The following is a 16664-nucleotide window of genomic DNA, read 5'->3' as shown; positions in this document are numbered from 1 at the left end:
GGCATAACGAATTGGGGGCATCATATTGTGAAATCGCAGGACTGGCCATATCTCCGTACAGAGCGGTTACTCAGTGGACGCAGGAAGACCCCAGTACTCGCTGACCGGGCACAGGTCAATGCCATGTGAAGACCGCCAAATGCAGATGGTGGTTGGAGTCAGAGTTACCCTGAGAACAATTGTAAATGGATTACATGAAGCCGAGTTGCATTCTTGGACCCCCATGCAGTGGGTTTTGTTAACCGTTTCACTGCCAGCTACCTCTAGCCTAATTTCCTACTAGACATAACTGGACACATGAATGGAGAACAGTTGTGTTTAGCGACGAGTCCCGATTCTGTCTGGGGCAAAGTGAAGGGGTCCACTTTGCTGCGATTTCAGAGCACGGGGCAATCAGTTATGACAGCAGGACAGAGTTGGTGGTTGTTGAAGGCACAATGGCTGCCCGCCAGTACGTGGACAGAGTGGTACACCCCGTTATCATACCCTTCATGACCGCAGTCCAAAATGGTATCTTCCAACAGGGTAATGCTCGTCCACATGCTGCAGCCATCACAAGACTCGCCTTGCAAGGTGTCACAACCATGGATTGGCCCACATGGTCTCCAGATTTATCCCCAATAGAGCATGTCTGGGAAACTAGAGGTAGACGCATTGTGTTGTATGGCCCCCACCAACAACAACTGGCACAAGTCATGCAGGCATGGAGAGACCCCAGCAAGATATCCCAACACTTATTGATTCAATGCCTGCAAAGATCCAAGAGTGTGTACCGGGGCTCACGGTGGCCACGCTCCTCACTGACCCCTGCACCGGGGCTCACGGTGGCCACGCTCCTCACTGACCCCTGCACCGGGGCTCACGGTGGCCACGCTCCTCACTGACCCCTGCACCGGGGCTCACGGTGGCCACGCTCCTCACTGACCCCTGCACCGGGGCTCACGGTGGCCACGCTCCTCACTGACCCCTGCACCGGGGCTCACGGTGGCCACGCTCCTCACTGACCCCTGCACCGGGGCTCACGGTGGCCACGCTCCTCACTGACCCCTGCACCGGGGCTCACGGTGGCCACGCTCCTCACTGACCCCTGCACCGGGGCTCACGGTGGCCACGCTCCTCACTGACCCCTGCACCGGGGCTCACGGTGGCCACACTCCTCACTGACCCCTGCACCGGGGCTCACGGTGGCCACACTCCTCACTGACCCCTGCACCGGGGCTCACGGTGGCCACACTCCTCACTGACCCCTGCACCGGGGCTCACGGTGGCCACACTCCTCACTGACCCCTGCACCGGGGCTCACGGTGGCCACACTCCTCACTGACCCCTGCACCGGGGCTCACGGTGGCCACACTCCTCACTGACCCCTGCACCGGGGCTCACGGTGGCCACACTCCTCACTGACCCCTGCACCGGGGCTCACGGTGGCCACACTCCTCACTGACCCCTGCACCGGGGCTCACGGTGGCCACACTCCTCACTGACCCCTGCACCGGGGCTCACGGTGGCCACACTCCTCACTGACCCCTGCACCGGGGCTCACGGTGGCCACACTCCTCACTGACCCCTGCACCGGGGCTCACGGTGGCCACACTCCTCACTGACCCCTGCACCGGGGCTCACGGTGGCCACACTCCTCACTGACCCCTGCACCGGGGCTCACGGTGGCCACACTCCTCACTGACCCCTGCACCGGGGCTCACGGTGGCCACACTCCTCACTGACCCCTGCACCGGGGCTCACGGTGGCCACACTCCTCACTGACCCCTGCACCGGGGCTCACGGTGGCCACACTCCTCACTGACCCCTGCACCGGGGCTCACGGTGGCCACACTCCTCACTGACCCCTGCACCGGGGCTCACGGTGGCCACACTCCTCACTGACCCCTGCACCGGGGCTCACGGTGGCCACACTCCTCACTGACCCCTGCACCGGGGCTCACGGTGGCCACACTCCTCACTGACCCCTGCACCGGGGCTCACGGTGGCCACACTCCTCACTGACCCCTGCACCGGGGCTCACGGTGGCCACACTCCTCACTGACCCCTGCACCGGGGCTCACGGTGGCCACACTCCTCACTGACCCCTGCACCGGGGCTCACGGTGGCCACACTCCTCACTGACCCCTGTTCTGGGGTTCATGGTGGCCACACTCCTCACTGACCCCTGTTCTGGGGTTCATGGTGGGCACACTTCTTACTGACCCCTGTTCTGGGGTTCATGGTGGGCACACTTCTTACCAACACCTGTACCTGTAACAAACATTTCCCGAGTCATTCCAATTTATTCTGGGTGACTCTGCACAGATCTCCCAGGCTTCATGAAAGCCCCCATTCCTTCTGGGTGTAACACCTGCAGAATACAACAGTTTGTGTATAGAACATAATTCTATATATTACAGTAGAAATTTTTGCTCTGTTCCTGAGCAAAGATTCTTCTTTCATCCCTTCCTGTAGTTTATAGTCAAGGGCTGTAGTAAAGCAATCTAACCACTAGATGTCAATAGAGCACTAATAGTAAAGAACAGTAATAGTCTAATAAAGGGGCTATTCTGTGTAGATTTTAGGAGTCCCTGGACCTTTTCATAATTTGCGCTTCCCTGTATGGAGATTCTCCCCGTGACCCCGGAGTGCAGCATAAAATCACGTGTCAAGTTCTCCATGGATCAGTTTCAGTGTGAATCCACATTAGATGGAAAGATCCAGCGATCGGAGTGACTTCCAACGAGGTCCGGTCATCAGTGCCAGACTAGCCAGGTACTGGATTTTACTGACAAACGTGTGTATACTCTCCACACTGTTATGAGAAAGCCCCAGAGACTGGTATAATTGGGAAAAAACATTCAGCGTAAGGGGATCCTGTGGATGGAAACAACTCATTACCCAAAAGGGGTCAGAGGAGGATGTCAGGAATCATTCTAACAGGTGTCGCACAGACAAGATTAACCGAATACAACACTGCTGCTCCAACTAACATGTCCAAACACACAACTCGCCGTTCCTTGGCACAGATTGACTATAACAGCAGACCAGTTTCAGCGCCATGGTGTCTAAACGAAACAGAAAGAGCAGCCCCCGGGGACAAAAGAGCACAAAAATTGTATCACTGAGCAGCGGAAAAACATCTCCTGGTCAGATGGACCCAGATTTCTGTTGCTGATGGGAGGTCAGAATTTCTTACAAGCAGCATGAACCGATGACCCCTTCCTGTCGGCTGATCAGGACATGTCAGCACCGCCATCTAATCTGCGGTAATTATAAGAAGCTTCCTGTCCGCAGGGGCCAATACTCCTACAAAACAATTTCACCATAGAGTGGAATCTATGTCATGACCAATTGCGGCAGTTTGAAGGCCAAAGGAAATCCAACGCACTACTAGATGGGGGTCTCCAATAAAAGGGGCCATTCAGTGTACATGTCTGTAGAAGCACCCTCATTTATAAAATCCTGGTTTCCTACAGAAGCCACCAGGGGGTGCTCTATATATAGAGTTATTCATTACTTATTGAACCCCCTAATATATCTGTGTACAGTAGATTCCCCTTAGTGATGCCAGAATTTCAGTTCAACTATAATGGAGATTTGGAGCTTTAAGATTCACTGCCAGCAGCCATATTTACCCATGTACTAATACAGAGATATACAAGAGCAGGTACAATCCCCACTCCCTAGCAGAATGCAGACAAGCAGATTGCTATATGGAGGAGCATTGTACAAGTGCAAGATACTAATGAGCAGCCACTCGCACACCGACCACATATACTGGGGGTGGGGATGGGGGGTAGGAATAGCACTATATCTGCACATAGATCAGGCATATAATACCAAGCAGCCCCTCGCCAATATCTGGTAGGTGGGCGAGTGGTTGCTATACGGAGGGGTAGTGCACGAGTGCAAAATACCAATCCGCAATCCACCTGTCTACATTCTGCTGGGAAGTGGGATTGTACCTGCCCCGCGATATATTTGTATTAGTATTTAGGCACATATGGGATTTTTGAGCTTTGGAGCCATCATATTGTATCATTTAATGGTCGGAGATTCATTTTTCTGATACATTCAGCACAGAAATTAGGACCAAATATTTCTGTAACATCGTTGAAGTTGCACTTTAGGCAATTTTTCTCTCCTTTGTGTTGTTTGACTTGGTAAAATCAAGTCTATGCGGCATGGAGAGGCAGCCTACTGTATCACACATATAGCAGCCACCGAGACCGCAACCTGTACTACTACACCCAGCAGAATCCCCATAGGCAAGTACACGGTGCATGCAGCGGTGATCAGACAATAGATGACCATGCAGACTGCGATGTAGACTTGGGAGCGTGCGGGGATTCCGTGGGGATTCTCACTTCTCCAGGTTCCGGTTTCCGCACATTTTTGTCTTCGTTTTTCGCTGCCTGAAGGTTTTGCACGCGGCCAGAAGCTGCATTGTAGAAGCTACACCCATGTAAATGAGCGGTGGGGAGGGGATGGGCGAGAACACGAAGCCTCATGTGCAGAATACTAATACCTCTACAGTCTCAGGGTGGAACACCGCAGTGCTGATACATTGTATCCACTGCTCTGATACAATGCAGCCCCTGCTCTGATACAATGCATCACCCTGCACTGTAACATGGGGCCAATTTACAAAGGGGTCGTTCACATCAGCGGTTCTGTTCAGAACCTCAGTCCCTGATTTCTACTAGACTGGACGGAGAGTCTTAAAATGCACCAGCTTTATCACATCCCACGCACCAGAAACCGGCTGTGACCCTGGCTAGCGCCTCTACCTACCTGCTTCTGTACCGCGGATGCTTGCCGTCACTCATGCGCAGTACAAATTTTAATTTTTTTTTCCCCGTGCCATCACTAGGCGATGAAGTGGGTACCCACAGCCCATCCGCAATGTCAATTGCGGATGGGCTGTAAGTGGGACAACCTGCATTGACTTCCACAGCAAAATAACGCATGCTGCGATTTTTCCTCCGATCATGGAATACGCAATTATATATGCAAGTACATAGCTTTCAAATGCCTGAGATTTGCTGCGGATCTTCCATGTGGACGCCAGCTTCGGATTCTGCATAGGAATCAGCTCATGTGAAGCCACCTAACCTCTGCTAAATCTGAAGGCTGTCTAGTCCAAGTTCAGTCCACGACAGTCGAGTGGGCAGGCACTTCCTGCTGCATCACGCTCAGGCCCAATCAAATTGCAACTCCTCCCATAACATGCGATCAAAAAATTAATACATTTTTAAAAAAGGACACCAACAAAATAAACCTTCACCCCCCTCCTCCCGTCTGGTTTGCTTTAGGGTGGCTTTACATGGGACAATAGTTGGGTGCTTAAGCACCCGATAGTTGCCCCAACGATCACTCCTATGCTTTCACACTGGACTGATAATCGCTCATTGAATGAAAGCAAAGCGGACTGGAAAGGTCTTCCGTCCTGCCCACCTCCATCCTGAGAGAACAGGCAGTAGTACATAGACAAAGGACGGCCTGTTTACATGAGCTGATTGCAATTGACCGATAGGCGATTTTTGCTCACTTGCCCTGTCGGGTCCCATGTTTACCTTGGAGGATAGTCGCCGGTAATCGCTCTTTTAAACCATTACTCAGGCGGCTTTGGACCCATGTAAAGCCACCCTTACTCTAGAAAGATTTTCAGGAGACTGAAAAGGTTTCAAATTTACAAAGGGGCTGCAGCAGGGGCGGATTAAGTCTACCATGTGCCCTGAGCTGTAGAAAATACGGTAGCCCCCAGTCTAAAATTTTAAAACGATGTGACACTTACTACATAGATATGGTACCAGAACCAAGTTTAATGCATAGATATGGTGCCAGAACAAAATGTAGTTCATGCAATACAGTATAAGTACCAAGCATACTACATTAGGTATCAGAGCAAAGTTTAGTACAAATGCAGTAGCTGAACTAGGCTTACAGCATAGATACGGTGCCAGAACCAAGCTTACTACTTACAGTGCAGTACAACCACCAAGCCTACTACATAACAAAGAACTAAGCTCAGTACATAACTACAGTACCAGAGCCAAGCTGCTCCGGACACTTGAGCATGCAAACAATATTTTTCATTGTGCCATACATAGTTCCCTCCAAAGTATGCAACTTAAAATGCCATAAATACTTGTCCCCTAAAATATTTGCACCTAGGATATAAAAACTTACCCCATATGGTGCTTGATATAAAAGCAGAGCTATATACTGCTAGAAAGCGAGGGCCCGGTCAAACAAAGCGAGGGCCCGGTCAAACAAAGCGAGGGCCCGGTCAAACAAAGCGAGGGCCCGGTCAAACAAAGCGAGGGCCCGGTCAAAGAAATTAAAATGACAACTACATTTCTGTACATCAGAGGGTTGGGGGTGAGGGGTGAAGGTAATCACTGCACCCTTTACATGAGTAGTTGTCAAAGCTCTGCCGTGCTACCATCACTAACCCCAAGTTTGGGGAAAGACCTAAAAACGGCTTAAAGAAATCCTGAAAAGCAAAAACAAAACAAACGAAGAAGATACAAAAAAAATAAATAATTTCCATTTGATCCATCTTTTACATTTCCGCGTCCGCTCTGACAGCAGCTCAGCGTTTGCCAGTAACGCGCCGATTATTAATTCATGTCCGGGTAACAGTAGATCTCAAGCAGCGTTCCTCGTACACCCCTTATTAATTTACTTCAACACCTTCCCCTCGCGAGTCGCGCTGTGTAATTAACATGCAGGTCGTGCCGCGCTTCGCACGTGCTACGTCTTTTCCTCAGCTCCTCGTTTGGAGACATGAAATCCCTTGTTTCTGCTTCAAACAGCGGGCCGATCTGATAAAATTAAAGCCGTCAGATCTGTGCAGCCGTTCGAGGAGAGATTTAATGTTCTTCTATTAATGTGATGGGCCCCGCAGAGGAGCGCGGCCCGTAATTGGAAAACACCACTCATTTTATGTTAATAGTATGACCTCGATACGCAGCGGATTTCTATCTTGTATCCACATGAAAGAACGCGGCCCGCCAGTTACATAGGTTCACAACTTTATAAATAATTTCACTTTTCTTGTACTCATTTGGAGCAACATCTTGCCTTACACTCCAGTCACAGCCAAAGCTGCAGTCACTATTCTGCTGGCTTCCTGTTAGCTCTCAGTAGGCATGTCCTTACATTTCTGCTGCTGCCCTTCCCTAGCTTTAGTCTCTCTCCCGCACACATTCTGCTGTGTTGTATTGTGGGAGATGTAGAGTCTAGTCACCGGCACTCTGCTCAGTCTTCTGCTTACCCAAAGTTTCGTGAGATTCCAGATTTTATGTAGCCCAATTACGGAAAGTTGCTGTATGTATGAATTATGTGCAACTTTTAGATTTTGCAATGAGTATTTTACCTGTTAAGTCCATAGTGATGGGTCCGGGGGCTTCCTCACATATCAAAGCCATCTTGATTACTTGTACATTGGAGACGCTGGGGTCTGAATGAAAAAAACAAAACAAACTAGTTAATAATGATCTTAACCATCCCCGACCTCGGCCTCCACTTACCCAACCATCCCCGACCTCGGCCTCCACTTACCCAACCATCCCCGACCTCGGCCTCCACTTACCCAACCATCCCCGACCTCGGCCTCCACTTACCCAACCATCCCCGACCTCGGCCTCCACTTACCCAACCCCCAACCATCCCCGACCTCGGCCTCCACTTACCCAACCCCCAACCATCCCCAACCTCGGCCTCCACTTACCCAACCCCCAACCATCCCCGACCTCGGCCTCCACTTACCCAACCCCCAACCATCCCCGACCTCGGCCTCCACTTACCCAACCCCCAACCATCCCCGACCTCGGCCTCCACTTACCCAACCCTCAACCATCCCCACCTCGGCCCCCACTTACCTAACCCCCTACCATCCTCACCTCGGCTCTGGTTTACCCAACCCCCAACCATTCTCACCTCACACCCTTTCTCCATCTTCCTCTATCCAACCATCACATCTTGTCCACAATTATCGCATCACCAATCATGCAATCCCCACTGGATCCCCATAACCATTCCACCTCTCCCTTACACGACCAACTTCCAGCCATCCCACCTCATCCCCAGTTATCCCACTTCTATTACCAACCATGCCATTCTATCTCATCCCAAATATCCAACCATCCCTATCCCACACTATCTCATTGCCAACTATCCCACTTCACCCCAAAATTATCTGATTACCTCGCTACCCTATTTATCCAATAACCCCTCTCCACCATCTCGATCCATTGCTCTCCATCATCCACCCACTGTACATACAGCCTCAGGGCCCTTTTACATGGAAGATCATCATTCAAATAATCGTTGAATCACATGAAAATGAGCGAATCCCCCAGTGTGGACGCGTCCAACGATCGAACGATGAGTGATAAATTGCTGTAAATGGACATTGTTTGAAAGCAACTGACTCGTTCCAGCATATAATCCTCCGTGTAAAAGACCCCTTACACAATATATTTTAACATCATGATTTCTGAACCCAAGGGGGCGCCCTCCTCCAGACTCCATCATTGTACCCTAGGTCACATCAGGTCTGATTACATTAAAGCTGGAGGTATAACCCCTCTACATAGCGCCGCAGTCACACGCCGTGTCATTACAACCACCAGTGGGGTTTTCTTCCGGAATTTAACAGACTGTGAATATTTTTCGAAGCGGACATGAAAGTCATACCGCAGCTCCCCACTGACGCTCTGCTTAATATTCAGAATGTGCGGCGCCCGAGGACGCCGCTGATCAAAGACGGTCAATTCTGCTTTATCACCAAACTGCCAGAAGAAACTAATGATACCCAACAGTGTGAACAGAGACTTGGAGGAGGATGATAGAGGAGTGGAGGCGCTGGACTCTCCCCAGGAAAACAGACCGCCAGAACAGGGGGCGCCTATCTGCAGGCGCCAACCAAAGACCCCCAGCAGCTCCCAGGCTTCTCAGCAAAATACTGCCCTTCGTTTCAATTAAGAAAATTCTAGAAGTTTTCAGTTCTGAGGCTCAAAACTTTCTGGAGTTCATTCAGGGATGGTGAGAAAGTAGAAGGAGGTAAGGGAGGAGACATTTTATAATTTACCTCTATACTTCCACTTTTGGATCAGGTTTTTTGTAATTCATCAAGTCCCTCTAGTTCAGTCCCGCCCAAAGTGGCATCACCACCACGTCCCCTCCCCTAGTGCCATCCAAAATGGTTCACCACAACTTCCCCTTCTCCAGTCCCCCCCAAAGCTCCACCATCACATCCCCTTCTCCAGTCCCAAGGTTTCACCATCCAGTCCCCCTAAAGTTTCCCCATGACGCCCCCTCCTCCAGTCCCCCTTAAGCTTCACCATGTCGCCTCCTACAGTCCCACCCAACGCTTCACCACCACGTCCCTGCCACTTGAAGTCTATCAGCACTATTTAATCAGATTGAACCTTAGTGCGGCATTCCCATATAATCTGCTCTGAATGCAGGGGCGTACATACAGCAGAGGGGGGCTCATAGCAAAGACCATACAATCCTAATTACAGCACTTGGTTTTGCTACTCGGGACAGAAGGACCTGGTGTTTTTGCTCTCCAGTTCCTTTCCAAGACCACTGGGCCTATTCCCCATCTGCTGCAGAGGGTATAGCTCTGTTTTGGTTCCTCTCACCTCCCAAAGGGAATGGGGCCAACACGGGCTGGGCCCTCTCTGTCCAAGGGCCCCCTGGCAGCTGCATCATTTGCGGTACATATACACATAGGCAACCACAGTATACTGCAGTCCACCACACATAATGTACCTGGAGTATTACATAGTCCTCAGGGGGATTCCCGCAAGTAGCGGCGGCAGCACTATATTCTACGGCAGGTCAGCGAGTAGAAGACACTCAGCAGAATCCTGAAACGGGTAAATGCCGCATCAGGAGGTTTTGCAGCCGTGGGACAAAAGAGACCTCCGAGTATAATCAGCTGGAGAGAAGGCAGATCTATTATTTATAGTAGTGGGAGAAAGACACATAAGTGCAGAGGGGGTGGGAGCAGCTGTCAATCAGCACATATGAAGGAAATCAGTGGGATAAAAGATCACAGAACTCCAAAAAACTGGGACTTTATAGTCTCATTAAATGCGATTGCCTTCATCCTGGAGTCCAGGAGAGATTTGCCCCCCTCCCCAGTGTTTAGCTCACATTATTGCCTTCACTGATACATTGAAACACTGCCGCTGATTCAGCAATACTTCCATGCGTTGGCAGCAAGCAGAGGTCTTTATTTTTCGTAAGCCGTCTCTATATCCAGGTCTTCCTCCTGCTCCCAGGAGATGGACCCCACTTGATACACGAGCGCGCTGCAGCCATTAGTCCCGGTAATGTACCGGTAATCGGATCAGGAAGCAGAGGGAGATTTCTTAATGGTTTCTGTGAACTAGAATCAGCATGTGATTTATTACCCCGGCCATCCATCAGCCACAACTCACGGGAGATATCAGGTTATCTGCAGCGTTAATGAAGAGAATGGGTGTCTCCTGTGTACAGGGCTATAAAATACACTAACCAGGCCAGTAGTCAGGTGGTAGGGCCCATAACCGCGTCAGATCCTGGACCCCTTGGAGGTTCTCTAGTAGACCTAGCCGTCCTATACATAGTTAACCAATTGCATTTCTTGGTTCTTCCCAAGTTGTGCAATGGTGGGCATCTTGGAGGCTGTCCAGGATTAGGAAAACGGGACTTCCTCCCCAGAAAAAGCACCACACCTGTCCATGCCCCGTGTCCGTATTAAAGCTCAGCTCCATTTAAGTGAATTGGCTGAGCTGCAATACCACACACATCCTAGGGACAGGAATGGCGCCGTTTCTTGAACAGCAGCATTTAATGGTCCTGATTAGACCTGAAGTGTCTTTTTGTTTTAATTCTGTCTCTCAGCTCCAACATTGGAACAGAGACAGAAAGCCCAACGTAGATGAACACGAGAATTAGTGTTTCACATTTTCTTATACAGCAAATGTGAAAGACTGAATGAGCGCCATTTAAAACCGAACGAGCCAATGATGAGAAGGGCAAATTAATAAACAGAATGGGAGGACTGGAACACCCAGAGAGGCTATCAAAATTGGGATTATGCACCCCGTAAAAAAATACGGTTAAGGGGCGACCGAGTAACTATGTATAAATACATGAGGGGACGATACAAGGATCTCTCCCATGATCAGTTTATACCCAGGACTGCGACAGTAAGAAGAGGGCATCCGCTACAGCTAGAGGAAAGAAGGTTTCATCACCAACATAGGAGAGGGTTCTTTACTGTAAGAGCAGTGAAACTGTGGAACTCTCTGCCTGAGGATGTGGGGATGGCTAAATCCATTGAGGAGTTAAGAGGGGACTAGAGGTCTTTCTAGAGCGGAAGGATATTACAGGATATAGACATTAGGTGACCAGGGGGTTGTTCATCAGGGTCTTTACATTTATGTAGGAACAAACATTGATCAAGGGATTATTCTGACTGCCGTTATGGAGTCGGGAAGGAATTTGTTCCCCAAAAATAATTGGCTTCTTCCTCATTGGAGTCTTTTTGCCTTCCTCTGGACCAACACGGAGGGGAAGGGGGGGGGGGGGGCGGGGGCCTGGAAACAGGCTGCACTAGATGGACGTTGTCTCCCTTCAGCCTATTGGTCGCGCTTTCACACCCGGCCGATATATGCTGCCCCTCTGATGCATCAGTTCACATGGGTGTATTCCCGCAGCATAAAAGCGCCCGGCCAGGATAGCGCATTTCAGCCAGGCGCTTTTACGCTGCCGACGGCTGCAGAGACTCCTACTGGAGCCTTTGACAGCTGCCGGAGTAGAGAGGTGGGAGGGGGTTTAGCAGTGTGACTGCTAAACTCCCACCCCCTTCCCTGTTCCTCTCCGCCCCCTGCTGGCTGTTTGCAATGAGAGGGGCGGGGCAGGGGCAGCATTGGTTACTAAGCTCCTGCCCCCTCCCATTGCTGGCTGCCAACAAGGGGCGGAGCTTAGCACACTAGCTCCCGCCCCAATCCCTTGCAGAAAGCCAGTACACCCGTGTGAATTCAGCCTTACTTTGTAAGGTGTCCAATTTATTACAAATATCACATTATTAATCCCACAGTGAATGCCATGGAAAAGAAAAATACATCACAATTGTCTTCTTTCATCATGCTTTTGCCAAGAAAAAAAAAATTATATAATAATTTTTTTATTTAGTGATAGAGAAGTAGAAGGATTTTTCCTTTTTTTTAAATGTAGGATATATATATAAATTTGGTACACTGTAATTGTACGAGCCCAGAGAGTAAGGATAGCGCCATTTTTACTGCATTGTGACCACCATAAAAACAAAAGTTCCCAATAATAGCGCAATAGAGCTTCCCCCCCCCCCCCATTTCACCCCATTTATAAAACATTTAAGAATTTCTAAGACATTACAGGGTGCTTTAAATAGTAGCTTTTATTTGTAGAAAATCTAACTTGTTCCACAAATGAACAAGCCCTCCCGCAGAGCATCATTAGAAAAGCCATCGGTGAGGATTTTTATTTTTGGGGAATAAAACCCCAAAAAAATGCAGTTGCAGCTGGAGGGGTTAGCTGTAGCAGCTTTGGGCCGTGTTCACACGGGGCGCATCCGCAGAATTTACAGCAGCAGCAAAGTGGATGAGATTTGGAAAAGATCATCCACATGCCGCTGAAAAATCCACACAAAACCAGAGCAGAAGCCGACATGCGGCGCGGAATAACATGTGCAGCAGGTTAATTTCATCACGGTTTACGCTGCGGCACCCACGTCTTCTCAATGACGGGTGAATTCCGCACCCAATACTGCGGGTTTACTGCGCCCACAATTTTCTATTAAAATTCTTTCCCTAGATTTCGCCAAGACCCGGCACATCTCATCGCTAAGAGGCACATCTGTACAGTCACACATCACCACACTGATGCCTGAACACTTGTTAGCGCACACCTGCTGCCACCAGGAACAGATGGCGATGGGCACGTTGCCAGCGCTTGGAGCCGAGATACAATGTGGGATCCAAAATCTAAAATTAAAAGGGCATTTCCAGGTGCTTTGTATTCACATTTACAAAATTACAGTTTTCTCCGTGGGGGAAGGGAAGCGACAACCATAATGGAGCCACAAATATGGCATCCGGGTTCTTAGAGGTTGTCAGATATAATTTCCTGAACCGATTGCTTTTTAAAAAGATCAGGAGGAGTTAAAGAAACTCTCCGGCCCTCTAGAAGCAGAGACCAGCTTAGTCTAAGACACTACTTCTTTGATTGGCGAGTGTTATCCACATGAGTAGCACTGACCAATCAGAACAGCATGTAGCGTCGTAGACTACCGATGCATCCTGTGGATAGCATACACAAAAAGTCAGAGAAGTGGTCCGGCCACCTAGGGGGCGCAAGTCATGGGTCACAGACTCAACAGCTAGAGGGGAGCTCCGGGCCAGGCAAGTGAAATTCCCGTCGGGTTGCTACCTGACTGGAAGTTCAGGGGACACTATTACTGCTGGGGCCACGATAGGAGACACTATCAGGGTCACCATCACTACAGGGGCTACTAACAGAATCACCATCACTATGGGAGGCCACTGTTAATACCAGGAACACTAACAGGGTAACTTACTACTGGGACCAATATGGAGGGGGAAGGCAGTGAGGGGGGGGGGGGGGGGGGGTCCTAACATGGCCCATATTACTACTGGGGTCACTACTGTGGGCACTATAACTGTCACTTTAGGCACGTCTCAATGGATCAAATAAGTGTTGGGTATCCTGTGCATTGGCGCCTCCAATGCCTGTAAAGTAAGTTATTTTCCTCTTTTTTTTTTTTTTTTTTTTTAGGGGGAGGCGCCTTTCCCGTTTGTCTAAGGCCACTCTCACACACAGCGTCTGCGCCGTGATTTTCATCGCAGCGTTTTGCAGAAATTTTACCAATGTTTTCCAACAGTGGTTTTTAATGCACCCCATCACTGTGCGGAGGTGTCAGTCTTTACTGTGGTTCTGGAATTCTCTTCAGGAGCCTTGAGGCTCAGGATGGGCAGAGCTATACTGAAGTGAAGCAGCGGGATGAATCTGTTACAGCTGAGGTTAGATGAATCCTCTGCAGGAGCCGAGAAGTCAAATCAACAATCCCTTGCAGGGAAGGAGCATCAGTCTCTGAAGAAACGGTTCTGTGGCTGATGGAAAATGGGGAAGAGCTATACAGATTGGTGCAGACAAAAATCAATACTTAGGAGGAGCAGCGAGAGAGCAGACAGGAAAAACGTGCCGAAACTGCGCTGCATGCAGAACGCAGCGCTACCATCCTGCTCAGACAGCAAAACCAGATCAATGCAAGCAGGAGTTATACTGTGGCCATAAATATGAAATGCTCTGCCGCCCTGCTGGTCACTATTGGAATTACTCTCCTGCCATTTTTGGCACTGACTCACCAACTGTGGCCGGCAGGCTCCCAAGTAAGGCCTGCTTGTATTTGATCAGACTCTCGTCATCTTTGTCCAGCTCCTGGATCTCCTGCAGGGATTTCTTCTCCGGGGCCTTGTAGTTCAGGTCGGTTTCATCTTCCACCTCCTCTTCACAAGGTTTAATTCCATCTTTGTCGGCCATGATGTCTGAAACGGAAGAGAAAAGAGTCAGCGATGTGCACAACTAGCCAACGCCACCGTCAAGCATCTGTACAATTTTTGCTGCCATGCATTGTGGGAAACGTAGTGTGCATACTCCATACTATACAGTAATCTGATGCATTAAAAGGTAATGCCCAATATGCTATAGGACTGATTCTGATGGGAAGTGGCAGAATTCTGAATGGAGCTCCCTCTAGTGGTGGTTACGGGCAGACAGAATTCTCATTTATTACTATGTCTACACAGGGGATTTGGAGCTCTGACCGCTATAAACATATGTTAAGGCAATCAGCGCAAAACACTGAACCTACATAGATTATAAAAAAGTGTCGACATAAACTGAGGCGATGTTACTTTAAGTAAACGCTCCTTTCAGTGGATATCTAATAAATCTAAACAGCTGGCTGCAATCAATAAGTCGCAGAGGTGCCATTTCTTGGATAAACATCATGTAATTGCCGGTTACTATATCAACTGGTAAGATTTTTTTTTCTCTCCTGAACCTAAAAGTGATACAAGCGGAGAGTAGCGGGAAACACCGAATTAGGAAATAATGGTGTTTGCTCAGCCGCTTAAAAGGGAAAGTAGGCATTAAGTGACAATGGATAGATAGGAGGTAAGCAACCACCCCAAAATAGGATAATGCTACATAAAGGAGATAAGGAGGAAAAGGAGGAAAAGCAAATCCCGTAAGACTCCATCGAGTTCCTTAAAGAAACATGTGCCATATAGAGGAGCAGATCACTTAGAATTTCTGCTGATCTGGCATTGAAAAGAGAAAAGTTACAAATTCTGGACTAGCGAAGGATGGCTTAAAAATGTGACAAGAACGTCCAGCAGCCAGGAGAATCTAAGCAAGATTAATGAGCATAAAACACACTATACCAGTAAAACAGTGAAGTATTGGACCTTACTAGATGTATTTTATTCCACAGCGCTTTCAAGTCCTTTATTACCCCCCCCCCCCTCCCTCCCCCCTAGCTGGGTACTTAAAGGGGTTGTCCCGCGCCGAAACGGGGTTTTTTTTTTTTTTAACCCCCCCCCCCCCCCGTTCGGCGCGAGACAACCCCGATGCAGGGGTTAAAAAAACAACCCGCACAGCGCTTACCTGAATCCCGGCTGTCCGGCGTCTTCATACTCACCTGCTGAAGATGGCCGCCGGGATCCTCTGTCTCCGTGGACCGCAGGGCTTCTGTGCGGTCCATTGCCGATTCCAGCCTCCTGATTGGCTGGAATCGGCACGTGACGGGGCGGAGCTACACGGAGCCGGCATTCTGCACGAGCGGCCCCATAGAAGACTGCAGAAGACCCGGACTGCGCAAGCGCGGCTAATTTGGCCATCGGAGGGCGAAAATTAGTCGGCTCCATGGGAACAAGGACGCCAGCAACGGAGCAGGTAAGTATAAAACTTTTTATAACTTCTGTATGGCTCATAATTAATGCACAATGTATATTACAAAGTGCATTATTATGGCCATACAGAAGTGTATAGACCCACTTGCTGCCGCGGGACAACCCCTTTAAATTTACCAACCTCGTAAAGATGGAAAGGCTGAGCCAACCTTGAGCCGGATACCTGAACCAGGCGGGGATTGAACTCGCCACCTTTAGGTCATGAGCGAGAGCTTAGAACCGCATTTCTGCTGCCTTATCACTCTGTGCCACCAACTTGAAAGATAGGATAGAGGCTTTCCCCGCCACATGTAAATTCACTGTGAACAGTCTGGCGGGCGGGCTAGCCAGGCAACATCCTCTAAGGCCACCCCTCTCTGGCACTGTGATGGCATAGGATACGTCAGAACCGCTGGTCATAAGAGCGGAGGGGAGGGAGGTAGCAGGGCATGCGCAGTTCTATCTACAGTATCTACCCACAGAAGGGCCTGATGAACTGTGCATGCGCTGGGCTAAGACATCCTTGTGCATGCACAGTCTCCTACATCATCCATGGCACAATGCCAGAGAGGAGCAGTGATGGGAGATCTAGCTGGGCCACAGTCTGGACAGCCCAGTGGACCGCTCGCCATAAGTTTACAATAGGAGGAGAAAGGA

General features: G+C 49.6%; 1 protein-coding gene across 2 annotated transcripts in view; it reads right to left on the bottom strand.

The window, feature by feature from the left end:
• ARHGDIG (Rho GDP dissociation inhibitor gamma) overlaps window positions 1-16664 on the bottom strand; it is a 57027-nt gene that overhangs the window by 4081 nt on the left and 36282 nt on the right. For both annotated transcript variants that reach the window (XM_066576696.1, XM_066576695.1), the window contains exons 2-3: window positions 14421-14600; window positions 7370-7453 (exon numbers count right to left, since the gene is read on the bottom strand). In XM_066576696.1, coding sequence (XP_066432793.1) covers window positions 7370-7453; window positions 14421-14595 — 259 coding nt within the window. In that variant the 5' untranslated portion in view covers window positions 14596-14600. The remainder of the gene's footprint in view (window positions 1-7369; window positions 7454-14420; window positions 14601-16664) is intronic.

The sequence above is a fragment of the Eleutherodactylus coqui genome, chromosome 8, assembly GCF_035609145.1.
Source record: "Eleutherodactylus coqui strain aEleCoq1 chromosome 8, aEleCoq1.hap1, whole genome shotgun sequence".
In the NCBI taxonomy this organism is placed as follows: Eukaryota; Metazoa; Chordata; class Amphibia; order Anura; family Eleutherodactylidae; genus Eleutherodactylus; species Eleutherodactylus coqui.
This window is presented reverse-complemented; position numbering and strand designations above follow the sequence as displayed.